The sequence below is a fragment of the Pelodiscus sinensis genome, chromosome 10, assembly GCF_049634645.1.
Source record: "Pelodiscus sinensis isolate JC-2024 chromosome 10, ASM4963464v1, whole genome shotgun sequence".
In the NCBI taxonomy this organism is placed as follows: Eukaryota; Metazoa; Chordata; order Testudines; family Trionychidae; genus Pelodiscus; species Pelodiscus sinensis.
The window spans coordinates 50835937-50858766 of NC_134720.1; the positions used below are offsets into that span (position 1 = coordinate 50835937).

Here is a 22830-nt window from a genome sequence, read left to right on the forward strand (position 1 = left end):
ATCCCTGATACAGGCTCATAGAAGGACTTATTCACAAATCATACACCCATCAGCAGGCAAGAGGGAGGAAACAATGGTACACAAAAGGGCAAGACAGCCACTACAGCAACACATTGCATGCTCTTCACCTGTTTGGGAGTTCCTGGCCTTCTCTTAATGGTATTGGTGTTATTGTCAATCTCAAACACAAAGAGAGGCTCACAGCCATTCTGTCAGGGACAGCAGAGGAAAAAGAGAAGGAAAAGAGAAAGAAGTAAAGTGAGGCAAAGAACCATCTTGGGAAGATGTAGATTCAAAGACAAAGGAACCAGAAGACTGCTCTTGGTGACAGGCTCAACAATTCATTCCTAAAATATGCTTATAAACTCTTCACTTGGTCTCTGTGCCCAAATCTTATTATTGAAGTCATGGGAATTTCCCCTCATTAAGACAATTGTAGCGCACAGGGAACTGCAGAGCAGATTCAAAAGGAGAACTCTGCCCTAGACAAATCAGGATATTGCAATTAAATGTCTGGATTATGGGTTAATTCAATAATAATTTAAATACCAAAAGGACACCACATCTCTGACCGTCAGAAAAATCAAAAGGACAAATTACAATACAGCTAAATCCTGCTCACTTTATTCATACAATTTTACTGCACTGCAGTCACGCTTTCAGGTTTTAACTGAGAATCATGGCCTCATCATACGAGGTGCTGTACACACAGTGAAAACATGATCCCTGATCTAAAAAGCTTATGATCCAAGTATAACTGCAGCTGAAAATCTACAGCATTTCACAAATCACAGAGCAAACCTTATAGCAACCATTCTCACAAAGGGCAACATTTACAAAGAGGCCCAAGAAATAATGGGAGACATCAAAAGAAGGCTGCAACCTTGAGCTCCTTTTCCATTACCACTTTTAGGCATGCAAGAAGAACCTAAAAGGGGGGAAAAGCAAACAAACAAATTTTCCATTTTCCAATCAATCCAACTGTTTTCATGCAGTTTCCTTTCAAGCAGGTGAAACCATTGTTTACAGCAAAAGAGAAACAACTTCTCAGTTTGCAGAGCCCTGACGTAATGAGGGAAATGCCACACAAAAGGCCTTTATTATAATTCTACATAAAACTTCACTGTGTTTAAAACAGAACACTGCTCCCATAAAGCAAGAGTAATTGTTAGACTCTCCACTGGAATAAAACTGAGTACTTTAAATAAAATTTATCTTCAAGTTTAGAAGCGCACAATAATTACTTTGGTCAAATTCACCAAGATCCATATAATTGTTCATAGTTTTTTAAAGCAGAGAAAAGAGAAGTAGCTTTTACTCTTCCCCAGTCCACGGAGACACATTTCAGAAAAAAATACAAGGGAAAAACAGCCATCAAAAGTATGTAATGCTCCCTGCACATCAGTGGAAGAAGAAAATCCCCCTCAATGTACAAAAGCTATCAGTGAAAGAAACAAATTACATTTCAAATTCCTAAGTCTGGTGAAAGTGATAGATGAATTATAAACTGGAGTTATCTGAAGCAGTCTGATTACATGCCCAATAAAAAATATCTGTTCTTTTTTAGAAAAAGTATTTTTATAAGTATAAATGCTACATATTATGCAATTTCTTTGTGGCTCAATGTTTCAATTACTTATAACCAGTTTTCCTGGCTTATATAATCAATATGCACAAGTATGATCATTCTCAGTACAAAAAAACCCTGTAGAACTTGATGAACAATCCATCAGAATCAGTATTTTCAGGCAAATAATACTAGAGTACCATAATAATTTTGAAAACAAGGAAACCAATTTAAGAGTCTGATTAGCCTAGCTGTCAGCTGGTAAAATACTCAGATGGAACATAGTAAGGATATTAAAAAGAAGTTCTCGGTGATGAAAGTCCAAGTAACGTAACATGCAAAGCATATTTCTGAAATCTCCAAATTATCAGGTACACCATATAAAATGCAGTAGATTAATTTCTCACCAATTGAACACCATCAAATATAAAAGATTCCCTACAATATGCTTTATAAATATATTCCATATACTTAAAGTTCACAGACAACTGAACATCAACAATTGGGGAAAAATAACTTTTCTGTTGAGTTTTTCCTTTATTTTATAAGAATAAAAGTAAAAGATATTCTACTCTATAAGATAATGATCTATATAGCTAATACTAGGCATGACCATATCTATAAGCAAAAGCTAAATTTAACTCTAATTTATTACATACCCCTATTTCTTGTTGTTCCAACATCTGGTCTGTATTTAGTGTAAGGTTGACCAAGAATTATGATTTAACAGCAATCCCAAACAATTTGAATAGGGGCAACCTTTACAGTTTTGACCTCTGTACTATTAAGTTTCAATGCTTCTGAACTGCAGTTGATAACCGGGCTACACACAGGAACACCCAGGCAGACAACTGAAGAGTATGTAATAAAAACATAAATCTGAGACATGCAGTCATGCAATGGCAGGCAGATCTGATGCATTTTCAGTAGGAGATGAAAGGAGAAAACTACTGCATTAACTCAACTCTTTCATTACTATGAATCTCTCTGGTATTATGAAAGGAATAGCATAAAACATGAATGAAGTAGCTTTCTTAATGTTAAAACTTAAAAAAAATCCAGAATTGGTGATTTCATACACACTTTCACTAGCCAACAGTGCAACAAAAACAAAGAATAATTTGTGACTTGTGAACTTCCTCTTCTGTTACCATAGTCTGTGATGGTAGGCTAAGATCCTAGAGCCAACAAATCAAATAATGAATAGTAGCCAAACAAGATAAGGAAGAAGTATAGATCTCCAAGCGTCATATTAATGTTGTGAAACTCAAGTGTTAGATAATGTGCAGGTGAGCCAAATAGAAGGATGCACGAAAGCTGGACTGTAAATAAGGTAACATGAGAGAGAAAGGGGTGAGGTAGTATCTTTTATTGGACCAATTTCTGTTGGTGAGAGATACAAGCTTTCTATCTTACACCCAGATCTTCTTTAAGTAACACTACAATTTAGAAACTGTTCTCTTGCAACAATTATATCACTGCATTCTTATTCAAAATGGTTAACTTTTGCAAAAATGGAAAACATTCAGTGTATTCACTGAATGTTTGGCAGCTGGAAGACATTGCAAATGTGAAGTCTACAGTGTCAGCATTTTTAAAATCATTTTGTAGAGAAGATCGTCATGTTTTATGCTATTCAGATTAGCTCTAAAAATCTGTCTAATCTGAACAAATCAAAACATCATGCTAACTCTATGTTCTAGATTCTGCCGCATAAACAGGCCATTTCGTGCAGGGTTCTTACCACTAACAAGGCACTATCATCAGTGTGCTGAGACCTTCTGGATGGAAAGGGACACTGAGGAGGTGGGAGAGATGGAGGAATGTCAGAAACATACAACACAATGACATAATATACAAACTCACACAAACATTCTGGAATATGGTGAGTTTTATTATGTTGATAGCAGTCTGGGGCAATTTTGCTATACAATTTACCATGTAAAAAAGTATGAATATGTAGTAACACGATCTGTGGATTAGAATGTATGTTCGTACCAATTCAAGAACTAATTATTTTATTTTCTGTTGCTGTTCTTTTTCTTACTGTGGAATTACAAAGGACTCCTTAGAAAGCATTAAAAATCAGAAAAAAATCAAGTAAGTAAAGGAGGAAAAACGATTTCAAACAGTCCAGTTTGCATAATTTTGACATGATATAGTCAACTGGAAAATGCTTGTCAACAGATTTTCCATGGACTGCAGTCATTAAAGCTTCTGATTTGGTTAATAATGCCAACTGAAATGATCTTTCAACAGGACAAAAAACTTGTTTATTACTCTACAGAAATCTGATATGGAAAATGAATAAATGCCATTGGATCACATCTGCTGGTAAGCCAAGATCTGCCTCATCATGGTGAGCGCACCTTTAATTTTTTTCCCAAGTAATTAAAGTGTTGTTTTTTTTAATTGAAAACACAAACAATTCTGATGCTTTATTTTTAGAGGCAATGAGTGATCTAATGATAATGAAATGCGTCAAGGAAGGGGAGAGAGGACATTGGGACAGAAATGACTGCAAAACAAGTACAAATGATTATTTTAGTACTCCCAACAGAAAGTTAATCAACCCAACTGGACCGCTTAAGAAAGAATCTTGAATGTAACATGAAATATATTTTATATATAAACAGGTAAAACACCTAAAAGCGACACAACGGAACACACAGAGTACAAAGGAATCATACATGAAATGGAAGAAAACATGACATAATACTGCTATAATAAATAACACAAAGAATTATTTAGTTTCTGCATAGGTTTTTTTTTTTTTTTTTTAAACTAACCACTGAAAGTTACACCACAAGCAACAAAAGTGTTTCAGCAGAGGGTATTCAAAATTAATGATAAAATCAACTCACACAGTAACATGTTTTGCTGCTCTTACCTCACTGTCCAGAGGACTTGGCTTTTGCGGACTCTGGGATGCCTTTTGCTGCAGAACAAAAGGAGGAGTTAACCAAAGTTGAAAAGCAAGCACGAATAAGGAGAGAAATATTTGGAGATATTTTTAAATCACTGGAAGCTTTATTTTTAAATAAAATAGGCACTGCAGAAATCTCAGGTTTTCACTAAACTAAATTTAGTCAATATTCTCAATCTAAAACTTTACCATTTCTAAAAACATTTTCATATTCAAGTTATGCAGTAAGCCCAAAACATTTCTCCAAGCAGGTAAAGCTTAGCTGAAAATATTTAATTGCTCAAGAATAACTATTTTTCCATTCAGTCCTTTTTAAGACTAGCAATGATTATTCTATGAGAGTTAGTTGTTCTGGGCACTTATGTAAGCCATTTGAAAACTAGTAATGCTGTGACATTGCTAACAACCCTACATGCTGCAGCTCTGCGGCACTTAAGTGGAATTTTTAGCACAACAGCATGCATACGAAATACATCAAGTCTGAAAGGATGAGTAACGTGCATCTTTAACAAAGACAGCTCCTCTCCCAAGTGTTGTGAAGAGTTTGAGCTAAACAGGTTTTAATAGAACAACCTCTCAAAACTCCTGTTCTTCGAGATGTGGTGCTCAGGTCCATTTCAGTAGTTGTGAGCGCGTGCCATGAGCACAATCATTGGAGAGTTTTCCCTAGCAGTACCCGTCGGGTAAAAGAAAATGGAGTGCTCATTCCCTATTGCTGGTATGCAGTTTAGGGAAGAATACCTGGTAGAATTAAGTCCTGGTTCATGTGAAATAGAGAGAGACTACCTTAGGTAGGAAACGTTGAATGAGGGTGTAGCCACACCTAGTTTTTATACAAGACTGCGTGGAGGGCTCAGAGGTGAGTGCTTGGAGCCCCTTCTGCCCAAGTTTATAGCCACCAGAAAAGCTACCTGCCAGGGGACAAGTCACGAGGCTTGAATGTGGAGCCCATGAATATGGAAAGGACCAGGTTAAAGTCCCACTGCGGGACTTGTTCAAAGGGCTTGCTGGCAAAGGGGAGAAGGGTGAGCCTCACCCTGTTTGTTTACACAGAACATTGCAGTGATGTTGTCTGTCAATTCTGACACACGCTGGCCCTGAAGGTGGAATGTCTGGCAAGCCAGGCAAACTGCTTTCACTTCTGACACTGATGTGTAGTGTCAGTTCTGGTTGTGACCACTGGCCTTGAGCCCTCATGATGCCCAGGTGAGCTCTCCAGCCTGTCTCCAATGTGTCTGTAAATAGTGACAGCAAGGGCTGAGGCTTGGCACAGGGCACCTGAGGCTGCAGCCACCAGTCGAGGGACTCAAGAATTGTGGGCGGGAGGGTAACCAACCTGTCTAGAGGGTCCTGGCTGGGTCTGTCAGCCTTCGCCAACCAGACACGTAAGGGGCGAACACGCAACCTGGCATGCTCCACAACATGTGTGTAGGCCGCCATGTACCCCAGAAACTTCATGAAGTTCCTTGCCATAGTGGTTGGGAATGGCTGAAGGCTGTCGATAAGGCCTTAGATGGTTTGGAACCAGGTCTCAGGTAAGGAAACTCTTGCCTGCAGGGAGTCCAGGAAAGCCCCAATTAACTCTATGACTTGTGTTGGGACCAGTGTGGACTTGGGTATATTCAGAATGAGTCCCAGCGTGCTGAACACGGTTCGCACCAATGCACCAGTACTTGTTTACAGGAACTGCCCTCGATGAGCCAGTTGGTCCAGGTATGGGCCTGGGGGAAAAGGAAATATTGGGAGTAAAATCCCTTGATCCTGAGCTCAGGAGGAACGTCCTCTATTGCCCCTAAAGTGAGGAGTGATTGCACCCCCTGCAGAAGGAGGTGCTCATGAGGGGGTTCCTGAAGGAGGACAGGAAAGGGAGATGGGAGGGCAGGAGGGAGCAGAACTAGATAGACTATCCCACTCCAATCACGCTCAGTACCCAGTGATCTGAAGTACTTTGGGTCCAGGCATGCCACAAGTGGGATAGCCAATTCACAAAGGGAGGGTAAGGATGAGGACTGGGTTCTGGTGCTCCCTCCTCAAGCACACCCTCAAAGGTTAGGTTTTTGGCCCTGGGGCCTGTTTAGACGAGCCCTGGTCCTGGCTGGCAGAGGAGTGTAACTGGCATCTATGATTTCTGTCTCTCCTTCCTGCTGAGTTCTGTCTCAGGGACCTGGAACAGCAGCGCAGAGGCTGGGTTTAGAAGGGCTTCCTCTGGGGCACAGGTGTGTGAATTCCCAGGGATTTCAATGTTGCCCTCATATCCTTAAAATTGTGCAACGTGGAGTCCACGTTCTCTGCAAACAAACCCGCAAAGTCAAAGGAACGGGTCCTGGCTGGTATTCTGCACCTCAAGGGGTATCCTGACTCCTGCGACCAGGTGCTCCACTTCCTGGCAATTGCTGGGGCTATAATGTGAGCTGCAGAGACTGCTGAGTCCAAAGTGGCTTGTAACAAGGTCCTTGACACTACCCTGCCTACCTTGAGGAGTGCTGGGAACTCTGGACATGCACTGGAGGTTCAGCTTTTTTGCCTCCTTTGACTTCAGGAGGGGACCCTGCTGACCTTGTTGCTCTTTGCAGTTTGCCACATCAAGCACCAAGGTTCCTGACTGAGGGTGCATGAAAAGGTGTATCCTTTCTGCAGTATGGAGGCCAGGGTCTGCCACAGCACCTTAGTGGTGGTTTCGATAGCCTTTGTAAGAGTCAACACGATCCTGGAAGGACCCTCTGAGGCAAGAATGTTCATCATCGGGTCAGAGTCTTCTGTCACTTTCTCAGAACGGTGGGCCAAAATGTCCAGGCTGAGGAAGTGCTGGTTGTGACCACTGGCCTTGAGCCCTCATGATGCCCAGGTGAGCTCTCCAGCCTGTCTCCAACGTGTGCCCTACTGTCCATCACTGGGAGCGGAGTTGCACACCACTGCCTCATCCGATGACGAAGCTCCCACCCCTCTGGCAACTGGCCCAGGCATGTCTGTCATGTCCAGGGGGGATCATGGCACGGGTACCATATGGCGAGCTGGTTCCACAGCTGCATTAGCTCCGGTGTTCTGAGAGTATGATTTGGTACAGACGTGGCACAAAGAGGAACACAGAACATGGATGCCACTGATGCTGCCCTGGAGGCCTGACCTTGAGCTTGATGATAGGCCCAAGGGGTCCAAAAGAGCTGCTGAACAGGCCCCTGCCACTGTGGAGGCTAAGTTACTATTGGTGCTGGCGCAGCCCATGGTCACCAGTGCCAGACCACAACTGGAACCGACTGTGTCTGGAAGCCGATGGTTCCTCACCGGAGTCCGATGAGTAGTCCAAACCAGACCATTGAGAAGCAGAGCCTGACGGTGCGACGGGGGGTGGCGCTGTATCGTTATCAGTTTGGCCCAGTGCTGAAGAGGGGGCAGTGCCAGTAACAGTGCCACAAAGGATGAAGGAGGCGGCACTGTCACTGGTGCCAGGCTGGGGACTGCGCTGTCAAGGTGATACGGTTCCACAAGGCCTCACAACTGTCAGGCATGTCTGTCTTGTCCTCCAGCCTCTTCCGAGTTGTGGAGTCCACTATCACCCGACTTGACAGAGCCTCTGGCAGGGTCAGAATTGATGGTGCCAGTCTCTGGGTGTTCTGACATAGGGCACATCCCCACTGGTATCCCTTTGTGGCTACCTGACGGGACCAACCCCAGTCCATCTGCTTTTTCTTCTGATGCAGCATCGGGGACTGGGAACTGTGCTACATGCTCGAACCTGCCTTGTGATTTGGAGAGTGACATCAGTGTTCTCTGTCACCTTGGCATCCCGCATCAAAGCCGATGTGTAGCTAGAGCTACGCCAACTATGCTGCTGGCTGAGCCGCTTCCATTAAGAGGAGCTGAAGTTGGCAGCCTCACTGCTTCTTCGTTCTCGGTCTAAAGCTCCTGCAAATGGGGTACTTATCTGTTTGATGGCCACGTCAGGAAGGACATGTGTGGACTGCCTTTGGGCATAGACTTCTCACACTGCTCGCAGGATTCAAACCCCTGAGACCAAGGCATATCCTGGTCAGTGGAAACCGCCCAGAAGGAACTGACTATAATGCTACTAAGCTACACTACAATACATTGAACTATTTACAGCTAGCTAAAGGGGTAGGCACTTGCACTGCAAGAGACTGAAGCAGTGCCAATGACCGTCACTGGCGGTAAGAAGGAACTGAGCAGGCTGTGGATCAGCAGGAAACTATATGCACCACCATAAGGGTGTCACTGCAGAGGGCTCCCTGGGTCCAGTTAGGGTAAACTCTCTGATGATTGTGCATGTGGTGCACACATGCCTACTGAAATGGACGTGAGCAAGCACTCGAGAAGAAACCAGAGAGTTTGGAAAGACCCGGAAAGACCCGCTAAAATCTCTTCCTTAAAAAAGTTTAATGCGCTACAAAAATACAAAATGAGAATCTCTTTCCCTTGCAGGATTTCCTTAATCACAAAATATACCTGTAACATTTTTGTTGTGATATCTAGAGTTGAAGGGGGGTCAGAACAGCTACGGTGTGGAAACTGGTCAGACTGCAGACCCCTCGTCTGTGCAACCCCCTTATCTTCCATTTCTCCCTTCAAAGCCTACTTCTTTCTATAATTCTCCAGTGAGGCCAGCCTTATCAATCCAAACCAAGGGTGGGCAATAATTTTTGATCGAGGGCCACTCCAAGATTTGGTAAGTGGTCAAGGACTGCACTTTTCTATTGAGTGAGTGCTGGGTCTGAGATAAAGGCTGGGTGCAGAAGGGAGCTCGGGTAGGAGACTGGGGTGCAGGAGAGTGTGTGGGGTCTGAGAAGGATGTTTGGGTGAAGAAGAGGGTTGTGACCTGAGGGAAGGGGGGTGCAGAGGGTTTGGGTGGTGACCTGGAGAAGGGAGTTGGGATGCAGGAGGAGGTGGGTTGTCAGAAGCAGGCTCTGGCCAGGAGGCACTTACCATAGGAGGCTCTTAGCCAGCAGCCCAGCAGGACCCTCAGGCAGGCTCCCTGCCTGCCACAGCCCCAGTCCACTCAAAACAGCTGGCTGCTCCCTCCGTGTGCCTCTCTGCACCACATGCACGGGAGGGGGTGATGGTAAGGCTTCGTTCACTGCCCCCATCCCAGAACAATCTCTCAGCTCCCATTGGCTGGTTTCTGGTCAAGAGGAGCTGAGAGATTGTGCTGGGGGCAGGAGCAGAGTGTGAAGCCACCCCCTCACCCCGTGTGCAGCACAGAGAGCCACATGGATCAGCCTGCCACTCTGAGCCCTGGGGCTGCTCTGTGCCTGAGGGTCCCGGTGGGGTAGGCCTCTGGCCAGACTGAAAGACTTGGTGACCCAGATGCGGCCTGCGGGCTGTATCTTGCTTGCCCTTGATCTAAGCTAACAAGAAAAGTGACAAGCATAATGCACTTGCTGTGAAAACAGGAGACTTAGCTCTCTCCCTGCACCAAGCTAGTTATAACTTCGATTGGAAGCTTCCAGGAGCAAAGACTATGTTTTTGTTCTCTCTGTAAAATGCCGCACACCCCTACGACAAATGTCAAACAATAGCCATACAATTCATTTTGAGGCGGACCCAGAACATGTGCATGTTAGACATCAGGCGAACACGAAAATGACTTACTTTGACAAAGTCGAGCACAGCTTCCCTCTGGATCTGTTTCGTTCTCATTCTGTCCTCCTCAAACTGAAGTGCGGCAAGCTGGGCCTCTCTCCGAGTGCGCTCAACTGCATGCTCTCGCCTGCGGTGAAGTTCAACATCTGCATGGGAGAGCTGGAGCAAAATAATTGTCCATAATTATCATATCAAAAGGAATGAATCCGGCTGAAGTACTGAAGATAGCTACAAAGTGACCAGCAGACACACTACAGAGACAACATGCATTTCTGTGGATCAACTGAGTTAAAACAAATTAATTTGTCAAAAAAGAAAAATAATCTCCAAAGAATAAAGCAAAGGTGCACAATGAATTACCTGATTGTGGCTGTTGGACAGAAGGTAAGATGAATCTGCGGGAGCTCTGACAAATCAAAAGACAGCCAGACAAAGAATAAGCATACTTCTTTCATCACACTTAATCATTCTTCACACATCAACAGTAAATAATGGAAAGATTTTCCAATCAACATTGGACAAATAACTGTTTTGTAAATGAACACACAAGTTAAATCCAACTGCAGCAATAGGGATCTGATATCACCTAATCATTTATGATATCACAGACAATGGACAATAGTTTGTGTCATGGTTCCAGTGTGAAACTGAGGTGTACTGACAAGAGTGAAATTTGGCTTCTCTCAGAATTATAGTCAGAACTTAATAATAACTGACGGCTTTCAGTGAGTGACTTATTTAACTGTCTCGAAGACCTTTTTAGTTCACCTCCATAGCAAGGAGCAATTGATTACCAGGCCTATTATTGAAGAAATATTTCATTTTGAAACAGAAATCACGTGCTTCTTTTCATTACCTCTCTGGCCTGTCCACATAACTCCTTGGTCCTGGATGTCGCTCTCTGTCCTGCATCAAGCTTAGTGTTTCTGGTCTTCGTAATTCGTCAGTATCCCTGAAAATAAGCACAGATCAGAGGCTGGTTATTATAGTACAGAAATGACAAACAAATGCATCTGTTTTTTCTAATTATCAGCTGTTTATGAAGTAAATGACTAAATAGTTAACTTCCAGCAACATTCAAGACTAAATTTAATGATGACCAAAGCGAGAAAATTCAGATTTAAGGCTAGGCTAAAAATGGTTGTGAAAATAAATATCAAAGCATGCCTAGTAATATCGCTATTAAGAACAACAATTTAAAAAGGTGCTAAAAGTCAGAAATCCTCTTCTAATACTTATTTTCTGTCTTTTGAAGCGCAGTTAATACTCTGGAACGTGCACTAGTTAAAAAAAATTAATGAGGAACTTCATTATTCTCTCTCAAACACTTTTAGAACAAATCTATCAGTTTATGATCAAAAGATCATTTTCTAACAGAGTGTTGCAAACTCCACCTATGTCTTTTTTATCTCAAATGAGCTCCAGAAGCAGACCTCTACAAAGACCTTAGCTAATAATTTGTTTGCATGCAAGTGAGGGTGAACAGAACACAATGTGAAAAGAATCAATTAAATTAAATATTCAGATCTGTAACAAAAGAAGGAATATATAAAACAGATCTGAATATTTATTATGAATTGTTCTCTAGTTAAAACATAAGGCAAATACTTTTAAAACAAGCACTTAAAGCAACAGATATGAAAGACATACTTCCAGAGGTACAAACCAAATTGAGTACACAAAATATACATTTGCACTGGCAAAACAGGTAACTGCACTCAAACAAGTATCCGCAAATGTTCCACAAGGATGTACTGTGTGTATATACTACTTAAGATGCCTACTTTTAAAATTAAGCTCTATATGTCAGAGGTCATACCTAATGCACTCATTTCTGTGTTGGCAGGAAGGACAGCACTGGTTCAAGAAAGCACCAAATCCCAAGCTACACGTGCAGATACAAGGAGCACATAGCATTGCTGAGTCAGGAACTTTTACAGATTGCACACTTGCGTAAGCTGTATTTAACTCGGCACTCTTAAGATGAAATCAGAATTACGTCTAGCTTTACAAGGACTTTAATGGTTCCAATGTGCTTTGGAGAAGAAAAAAAAAAGTTGCTTGCCAAGACATTTACAGAAAATTGTTGTGGGAACAGTTTTTAGTTTATGTGGTTGGCACAAACAAAATATTCCAGTACTGTAAACTTCATTTTACAAAAAAAACTCCCAAACACTAATTTATTTTGCATGGTGATTTTTCCTTATTGGAAGCAACAACAATATGGTCTGATTTTTTTTTTTTGGTATCTCCATTCCATTCCATTGCAGTACAGAAATCCATTCCATTGAGGCACAGAAAGAAATGTGCTGTAATTTAGTTAGAGGTTGGATTACATGCTGCTGCTTAAAGATCAATTGCTGTCCCTGCGTTAAACTTTGAAACAATCTGACCCGAAAGATATAATTTCCTTTATCATCACTGTAGACAGCCAAGATTTGTATATGTAAACAGAAGGTCTCTCCTGTCTCACTAAACTTGTCTTGCCCTAATTCTTTCAGCTGTGTCATGCAGTCCAATGTTTATGAAGTCTCTTAAGCTATTTCCATGTCAACCACAATTCAAAAGACGGGTATGGAGAGTCTTTCAGACCAAGGTATTCTCATCGTTTGTGGAGGGCATGGCAGGCTTCTCTATTATTTCAACATTTACTTGTGGCTACTACAGGCTAAGGAATGCTGACACATGCTGAAGCAGTTACCATTTATGATGTCAGTACAGCTACTGAACATACAAACCGCATGAATCAAAATTTCTTAGAGAACCCATTAAGAGTAGTTGCTTCTCATGTACATTAACAATTTTGAAAAATATATTTTTGTTCTTAGTTTCAATGTCTCAAAAACTACATGAAAAGATAGGTCCAATATAAGGGGCTTACCTATTCCATTTCAAAAATGTGCTTCTAGTCAGAGCATATAGAGTTAAGTGTCTAAAATCAGTGTGTGTCTTACTCTAGTATTCCTGTATATGGCCAAGACTGTTTTATTTTTTGACTTGCAGGGAAAATATAAACAGCTTTCTTGCTCAGTCCCTGCACATGCAGTTTTAGCCACAAGAAAAAACCATTCATGATCTATCAAACCTGGCAGAGCTTCTTTCATTTCAACTGCACTGAGGCACTCTAATATACTGAATTATCTCTCTCCTCCTTTTGCTTTTGTCTCTGGGCCTCCTTCCATTTGCTCACTAAACCTAGAAAATTTTTCTCTTGCCTGCCCACCATATTACCAGCTAAATCTCAGTTTCACACGCACTTGTTCCACAACAAGTATAAACCGAACTATTTCAAAAGTGACTATCAAAAAAATTCCATGTAATCCTCAAGGAGGTTGGATCATCCAAACATATGATTTTATTGATATAATCCTTGCTTTCCTCCTTCTAATCTCCCTTTCGCAATGGCATTTGAGGTTTTATCTATACTAGCAAAGTGCACTTGTTTAATTAAAAAGAGAGCTAGCTAAATGAGTGCAAACTAATATAGATTCACTTAAAGCATCTGAATCCTTGCTTATATTGATTTAGCTTAAATTCAGGAATTATATAGATTCAAGTTTGCATTGCTGGTAGAACCTAGGGTTGGTTTCAAAGTATCATGTAAATCATACATTTTTCAGAGCAGGGCACCAGTCATACACATCCATAAAGCACTATGTCTGCCACTGGCACTATCATAAGACTGGCTATATAGGATCAGACCACAGTCCATCTAGCCCAGTATCGTGTTTTCCAACCGTGGCCAATGCCAGGTGGCCCAGAAGGAATTAACAGAATAGGTAAACATCAAGCGATCAATTCCCTGCTGCTCATTCCCAGCTTCTGGCAAACACAGGCTAGAGACAGCATAATAACTCATGGGACTATCCTGCATGAATTTATCTAGGATTTTTTTAACCCTGTTATAGTCTTGACCTTCACAACATCCTCTGGCAAGGAGTTCCACAGACTGACTGTGTGCTGTGTAAACAAATATTTCCTTTTGTTTTAAAACCTGCTGTCTATTAATTTCATTTGGTGACCCCCTATGAGAAAAGAGTAAATAACACTTCCTTATATACTTTCTCCACGTCAATCATGATTTTATAGACCTCAGTATATCCCCCCTTAATCATCTATTTTTAAAGCTGAAAAGTCCCAGTGTTTTATTAATCTCTCCTCATACAGAAGTTGTTCCATACACCTATTCATTTTTGTTGCCCCTTTCTGAACCTTTTCCAATGCCAATAAATCTTTTTTGAGATGTGGTGACCACACCTGCAGGCAGTATTCAAGAGGTCAGCATATCATGGATTTACACAGGACCAATATGGTATTGTCTGCCCTTTTATCATAAATAAATGTACTTTCATCAGGTTCGCCTACCTATTTTGATGCAAGAATCGTCTCATGTCTTCTGTTCTCTGAAAATCTCTGATGGGTACTGGCTTTACAGGTGAGCCCTAAGCAAAACAAAACAGAAGATAACGAAGTTAGTAATGAGTCCAGAATACCGCACATGGAAGTCTAAGAATCTCTTTATTGTACTTAAGTGAAGGTACTATCAGTTTGTCTAGATACAAATGTGTGATGACTGGTCTTTAAGACGTCTGACAAAGAGCAAGCCTACATTATAGGGACAGGTAGCTCTCAGCTATGCAATTTGAGTTGTATAAGTAGTTTAACTCAAATCAGTATAGCTTAGATCTATGGGGTACACACCAAACAAGATCAACAGGAAAAACTCTCCCATCAACTCTCCTTCCTCTTCTCATTCTGGCGGGCTACCAGATAATTTTATCACACCTATACCAGATGCAACAAATTGAACCTGCTGGATTGGTCACTGCCCCATTGATCCAGCCCGTAGTGAAGACATGCCCAAAGAAAGAAAATAAACCAACTAATGGAGAATATTGGAAATAATACAGAATCATTTTTGTACCTTGCATATAATCTATTGAAAGTTTAACTTCAAAATGAAGCATATCTGTTGATAAGTTATAGCATAAAAAAACCAAGCAGAACTACCATGCTATGTAGATGAAGTATAGGTATAAAATAATTACTATAATGTATAAAGAGGGATGTAAAATCCACTTAAATTGTTAATTGATTAAACTATAGTTTAACCAGTTAACTGCCCAGTGCGCTGTGGGTGGGGGGATGCTGAAGCAGGAATGGGGGGGCGGGCTGCTCTGGCTACTCCTGGAAGGGCTCATTGCACCACAGTATGGGCAGGGGGCTGCTCCGGTCGGCCGGGCACTGGTTACTCCAGTAAACATGCTGGTAAGGCAGTGCTTATTAGTTAACCAGTTAAACCTTTGCATCCCTACTTATAAGATGCATGGTGTTGGAGACCAAAGTACACATCTACTGTTCTAGCATAGTGTATTCTAGGCTCTCTCAGAACAATAAGATTCAGCAGCTGGTGTTCTGTGATGGTATCATATAGAGAAACAGGAAGGATAATGTTAAACAGGAAGGGTTGCCAGATGGTTTATCCAAAAATACTGAACACTCCTCCCACCCCCTCCCAAAAAAACCCAAAACACACCGCTGGGGAAAAAATTCTTTTGAGAGAAAAAAAGGGGAGACCAAACTTGTTGATGAGGGGGGGAAAAAAGGGGCTCTGAGAGCTGTTAAGCAAATAAATAAATAAACAAACAGTGTGGCCCCTTTAAGAAACACTTTTGAGGCTTTTTGGCCCTCATAGACTTCCGGCGGCTGTCCACCATTTTTCTCCCTGCTCCGGGCCAGACAGCTCCCCTGCGGAACCAGGTAAGCACCCGGAATTTTCGCCTCCTGGCTGGGGGGGGGGGGGGGGGAAATCAGAAAATACCGGACATTTTAGGTGTCCAGTATTTGTTCTGAATTTTCTTTTTTAGCAGACAGGAGGCGAAAATACAGGACTGTCCAGGTCTATACCGGACACCTGGAAACCCTAAATGTGAAGAAAAAGTCAGAGGATTTGAATGAAAACAATGGTTGTTCCATTTTGGATATGAAGTTAGTCATCTTTTGGGAGCAGAAGTATATTGTCCTTCTGGATCAGTTTTATAAAACTCATCAATATCCAGCAGTACTGCCTAATACAGATATTCAGGGCTAACTTGCTAGTACACACGCTCTAACTGAATCATAGAACTGTAGGCCTGGAACAGACCTCACCTGGTCATCTAATCCAAACCCATAGCCAGCACCCCTCACAGAGGGTACATCTACAAAGCAAGGCTAAAGTCGAATTAAGCTACGCAACTTCAGCTACGTCAATTGCTTGGCTTAAGCCTAAATAGCTTAATTTGGCTTTTGGTGCAGTCTACACAGCAAGAAATTAAAGGAAGAACACTCTTCCTTCGACTTCCCTTACTCCTCGTAAAATGAGGGTTACCGTGAATGGGAGTAAGAAGTCCTCCAGCTCGACAATATTTCGAAATAAAGGCTTGTTGTGTAGATGTGCACTATGTTAAACACTGCTGTGTAGACATACCCTGAGGGAAGACCAAATATACACAAAGAGTGCACTGCTGCACTGAATATAGTTTTTATCCCTTAAATTAATATCTCACTTCGGAGGGTGGAATCTAACATGCTTTTGGTTGCTTTACTGCTAGAATTAAAAATATATAGCTTATTTAATTTTATAAATTAAAATGATACCCATGTTGGTTTATCTCTAGGATGAACTAAAGCATTTCCACTATTCATTTTGAAGAAAAGTTTATTTTGAATAACCAGCAGCTCTTAAAATTAATTTATCAATCTACATTTCAAATAATATCACTGTCCCATGATTTGATAGTGTGTATGTGGCACTAAGAACTAAGGTAATTTTTCATTTCCTGACTAGATTGTCTGAGGAGAGAGGGCTCGCTCCATCTGTGATCGTGGGTGGCAAAGAAGGAACTGGCGGGAGCAGGACCACATGCGTGATCAAAAGGCACGAACAGCTCGAGGTGCGAGCCATGCACGTGCAGTCCGGCTGACTAATGCTCATGAAAACTCCGATCTGCGACGCCGGGACAACCCAACACAACAGTGGAGCACCCACGGGGACATCGCTTGAAGAAGAATCAATATATGGACAATCGCAATCTGGGTCACTGCTAATTTCGCTAATGTAAGTAAAGGAATAACAAAACAGACAAAAATAAAGGACTCCCACAGAGATACTGACCAAAAAAAAAAGGAAATTAAGAAAGATGTTTACTTCTTCAAAACACTGAAACAACCTATGAAGTGACAGATACATTTCAGTGTGAGTACAATGTGCATTGCTTACATGCTCCAAGCAAAATAGAAGATTATTTGAAACAGGTTGTGTCTGCAGCATTACACATACACACAGATGGATGAATTTAGATTAGCATGGAAAGAGAAGGCAATGTCACATTGCTTATTATTTCCTGAATTAAATTTTTGTTTTATCCAGAAACTTCACAACTTTTCATTTCCTACTGTCCAGACAATGATTTTAGAAGGGGGCCCACTTCAGAAACTTCTGAAGTGGCCATAGGCTGCCCTGGAAGGGGCAGGGTCTCGGGTAGAAGGGGCAGGGCCAGGACAGTTAAATGCTCCCAACCCACAGACCCTTATCGGCCTGGGGATGAGGGAGCGCATGAACAGCCTGAACAGCTGGTGGCTCCCTCTAGGTGCCCGTACTCCTGGCAGTGGGAGGAAACCGGCCTGGAGGTGGGGGAGCAGCAGGGTGTCCATGAGCCAGATCAACCCGTGTGGTGGCCTGGATCTGGCCTGCAGAGGATCTCTTGCCCACCCCAGTCCAGTCTGTCACAGCAAGATATCAGAGGGGTAGCCACGTTAGTCTGTAACTTCTCTTGCCTTATATGTAACAGAAGCAGAGATGTTTTCTAGTTGCAGGGAGTCACACATTATTGTTAAAGAAGTAATAATGGAATTTTGATCAACTGCACACCACTTTGTTTTCAGTAGCTTGTGACCAAACAAACAAAGATTCAAGATAATTACACTGTAACTATGTGGCAATGATCCTCCCAAAGCTATCATTTGGAACCAGGACAAGAAGAGTAAAAGCAGCTATTAGTAACAAATGATACTAGACTATGTGGCAGTTGCATGAACCACTCTGACCCATTCTAAGGAAGTAGATGCTTGTGGTCTGATCCACAATGCAACTTGAAATGCTACTCCTGGAATAGTGATATGACTCAGATTTCTAAACTCTGCCATTCCAGCTCACATACCACAGACTACCTTTAAAACAGCAGGCTACTCAAGAATGGAAACAAAAAATACATTGTTCAGGTTTGTCTGCAATAATCAGCACAAAGACTAGTTTTTAAGATTAAAAAAAAGCTATAGACTAAGAGTGCTAATATTTGTTTTTAACCACTTGTAATCAATTCTTCTAACAAGTTTTTTACAAGCTTTAAATAACCATATTTATTGTCCATTTACTGTATTCTGGGATTGACTCAGAAATGTCACGTCACACACATACACACAAAATTTTTGCTTAAAACTTTGTGCATATGTACTCCCAGTTTGTATCCCCAATGATTTTACAGAGCATTACTCAAGATGTTAACATGGAGCAAGCCATCATCTATTACAAAATACCAGACTTTATATTTTCATTTAAAATGCACAATTAAAAGGGATGGCCAATCTGGTAAATGTATTGGCATTTGAGTTACACTACACAGGAAAGTTCCACGAAATTAGCACAGATGAAAGACTCCTATAATAAGTTCTTGTGCTGACAGAGATCCACACATTAGCTATGTTTTGACTTTAAACAAGCCAGCATCTACTAGGTATTACCAAATGAAGGAAACACAAGTGGTTGTCTGGATGAAAGCACATATGGGAAAAGTATCAACTTCAGTACTGTCTGAACCCCATTTACTCCCCCCACACCTTGCAAAAATTTTGCCTTTGAGCAGAATTCAATACAGCTGCCTGGAGAACCATTCTGGGCATTTAAGCCACATGTACTTTGTAACAGCTCGGGACTCAAACTCAGATCTTCCACCAGGCAAAGCTTGTTGCTCCAAGCCAACTGTCACATTGTTTACTAAGGAAACTGCCACAGACAAGTAATATTACCACTATCACAAAGACTTTCATTGGGGCATGTAAACTAATTTAAATAAAAGCACCACCTCATGAGAGATTCGCCGTTGTTCAATATATGCCATGAACTGTGAGCTGAGGCTCTCTGACTCCATGCACTTGGGTTGCCTCACCTCTTCCTCTTCCTCTTCCGTGGCACAGCTATCAATATAGTCAATCTGATCCAGATCATGTTCCACTAGACACACGTGCATAAAGGAAACACCCATAGTTAGATAACGAGTGGTAGAAAAAACACCGAAGCAGCCAGCAACTAAAGTCAGACTGCACTTTTCAGTTCTGGCCGGTTCACTAATATTTGTTAAAATGTTAAACTTTTAAATAATCTTAAACAGATTTTAAAGCAATGAGAAAACAAGATGCCAGATGTAACCATTTAAAAGATATGACTATATGTGTTGCCTAATTATTGCAAAACAATTTCATACTTTCCAATTCATGCTTAACAAAGGCCCTTGTCTACAATTTTACTTCTGTACCATGACATATCTGAGAAGTAAGCAAGTGCCATCAATTTACATGAAAATAAACATCTCACGAGAGCATACAGATTTATTTATCTAAGCTCTACGTAGCTGGATACTTCCTCATAATGTAGGCTTTTCTCAGCTTCCTTTATTAAACGCTTGCTCAGCATGAAATATAAAATTCTAGACAGTCTGATAAGGAGGGTGACGCAATTAATTGCATGAGGTTGCTTTAAATATGAAAAAGGGTGTGTGACAAAGCAGCAGACAATAAAGAAAGCAATAAATAAAAAGGCAAGCAACCCTCAAGTTACAGAAATGTCATTAACCAAACAGGAAGGAAGGAATTAAAATTAGGGAACCACTGAAATAAAATGAGTAACAAGCACAGGGCACAGTCCTGCTTGCACTGATTCTGCCCATGGCCATGTTGCTATCTGGGACATTTTTTACTCATCACTGCTTTTGTAAGTTTCTGCACAGAGATTTCAAGTGTCATGACATTAAACAAACAGCCTAATGAAAAGCACTGCGCTGACAGACTGGACAGCCAGAGTCAAAAATACCCTGAGGACTTCCCATTCCTCCCCTTCCCCATCCCACACTTAATGGACCACACTTCATCATCTTTTATCAGAAAGCTCATGTTAGGACTGACAAAGACAAGGGGAAAAGAGGGGCTATCATGAGGGGGGTCAAGATGCAGGTGCTGTGAAAGGATATCAAGAAGTGGATATCACACAGGATGAAGTGGCAGGCGCAAGTCCAATTCAGATTACCCACTTGGACCCTTACTGATTCCTTGTTTTTAAAATCCTGCAAAAAGCTGTTCCTGCTTTTTCCCTATACATTATCCCTCTATTCCCCTTCCTCCTCATCTAGCACAAGCCTTTTTTGTCTCTCCACACAATCTGGCTACTGTAGATGCCAGAACCATCTCTTCTGAAACTCCAGCTATCCAAAACTGCTTCCCTGGATCTTTCTGTCTCATTGAATCTCCACCACATTTAAAATAGTTGGTAAAAATCTCTTTTCCATCTTGACTATTTAACTTTAATTTAGCTCATTCTCCATTATATGGTTATATAAAATCTGTGTTAACTCTAATGCATTTTGCAAGATGATTTGTGTGAAAACCAATTAACAAGAAGTTGACATTGTCAGCACTACGGGTAGCGCACACTCTGGTACTAAGGCTGCTAAGGCACTTTCAATACAAGATCCTGTTTTCAGTTCATAACTTTGCCAAAACTGCTAGTATTGAAATTTTCCATGCTGGGAGTCTACCTCAGGATAATTTGTTTTTAAATGTCACACAAAACGGCTCAGCCTTTTATGAGAATGAGGCTAGGGAAAAATACATTGCAGCAGAAGAAGGAGATTTGGACAAGCTGCGGGTAGGGGATAGGGAAGAAACTGGGACTAGTGGATGGGGAAAAAAACTGGGAGAAGAAGATTGTTACCAGCTGGGAAAGGAGATTGGAAAAAGACTGAGATCAGACAAAGGCCTTTGGGCCCTGAACTGGGGAACATTGGTGGGGATAGAATACTGGAGGCAAAGACAGAAGACAGAGAGAAATCAGAGAAAAGGAGCCCAGGATTAACAAGTCTGAGGAGTGGCAACTGAGTAGGCAAAGAGAATAGAACCGGCACATGAAGCCAGGAGTGGAGAAGAGACAGGTCTAGGATAGGCACAGACTGCAGGGGAGAGGGCAGGAGTCCTACTGAAGGAGAAGGGGAAGGTGAGGCCCAAAAGGCTCTGTGCCCATCAGAAAACACTCCCCTCCAGAGTCTGGAATGGAATCCAAGATTCCTGAATCTCATCATTCCTCCGCTGTCAGCAAATATCTGTAAAGTGTCCCAATCCCCTCTAGCGCTGGTCCTCGCCAGGGATGACAACCTACCTCAGTTATCAGTTACTCTTTCAGCTCAAGTAGCAGAGGCCTGTGGGCCAGATCTAAGGTTCTAACCCTGCTGATGAGTCCTGAATATGTCAATATTGTGGAGAAAGCAGTATATGCCCATGGATCATAATGCATACCCAGAAAGGGGCTGAATTAAGCAACCTTACCATCTGCTCTTTTCTAACTTTTCACGGCTTGATTTTTCAGCCCTAATAATGTTCTTTAAATGTAATTTGTGTGTAATTATAACTATATTGAGTCCCCACCACTTCTTTCAGTTAAAACAGCAAATTACCAAATATACATGTTGGAGCTTCAGATAGGACAAGCACCTGAATAATTAGTTATCAAAGACTGCTATTTACCTCCACCATTAGTTACAACTGTGCTCCCTCGGTTCTCCTGGTACTGACTCTCTCTTCGCAGTCTCTGCTCTTTAGTGATCTCGGCCACTCGCAGAGGGAGGTCTGAGAACTCATCTGTAGGCTTTACAAAACAGGAAAAAAAAAACCTCTCATATCCTGGGCATCATCTTTCAGTTAGTTTTCTAACTTGAGTCTCCTCTCTACCAGTTCTGCTGATTTTTGCTCCCTAAAACTATTAATTTAAAAGGGACATGACTGAAATGTGCTGTTTTTAAGTATGGTTGATTTAGGACCTCTCTTCCTGAAGAGTCTACAGTTTTAATTTATTTTTTCTCTGACATGAATACATATGCTAAAATCATCCCAGGCTGGATTTTGAAGGCCCTTGTAAACACTAGCCTGGGTGCACAGTTCGCAAGAACACCCCAAGCCTGGGTTGCAGCCAGCTCCCTCAAGAAGATAGTAGAAGGTGGCTCCTGTTTCTTCCTTCCTTCAAGATCTGACCTTGCTCTATTTCTAAATAGTAAACAATCTATTTGGCCATTTGAATGAGCTACATATAAAATCTCATCTGGAAAACCTGTGTTTATCCAATGTTATTTTAATGAAAGAGAAGCTCTTGAATATTGGATAAAGATAGAAATGCTAATATAATACAATGCAGAGCTCAACTTCTCGTAATTTTTTCTTATCAATTTTTTACATTAATTAATTTCTACCAACTGTTCTAGATTTTCTCTTGGGTTTACAATTTTGTTTAAATTTTCAAAACTTTTTACTAAAAAATATTAGTAAAAGAACCAAAGATCAATTTAATACAAAATGGTGCTAATTCTTTTTCTAAAATATAAATCAAGTCATCTGTGAACTACGGACATTATATATTTATTATACATAACATTGCTCACTGAGT

At 41.4% G+C, this 22830-nt stretch overlaps 1 protein-coding gene across 5 annotated transcripts in view; it reads right to left on the reverse strand.

Moving 5' to 3' along the window:
• Nucleotides 1-22830, reverse strand: part of LRCH3 (leucine rich repeats and calponin homology domain containing 3) — a 116386-nt gene that overhangs the window by 22655 nt on the left and 70901 nt on the right. For 2 of the 5 annotated variants that reach the window (XM_075938179.1, XM_075938177.1), the window contains exons 8-15: nt 21918-22038; nt 19211-19359; nt 14454-14530; nt 10945-11040; nt 10449-10494; nt 10098-10247; nt 4458-4505; nt 3312-3365 (exon numbers count right to left, since the gene is read on the reverse strand). In XM_075938179.1, coding sequence (XP_075794294.1) covers nt 3312-3365; nt 4458-4505; nt 10098-10247; nt 10449-10494; nt 10945-11040; nt 14454-14530; nt 19211-19359; nt 21918-22038 — 741 coding nt within the window. Of the gene's footprint in view, nt 1-128; nt 210-3311; nt 3366-4457; nt 4506-10097; nt 10248-10448; nt 10495-10944; nt 11041-14453; nt 14531-19210; nt 19360-21917; nt 22039-22830 lie in introns of all 5 variants that reach the window. The other 3 variants (XM_075938178.1, XM_075938176.1, XM_075938180.1) reach the window with 3 other exon arrangements.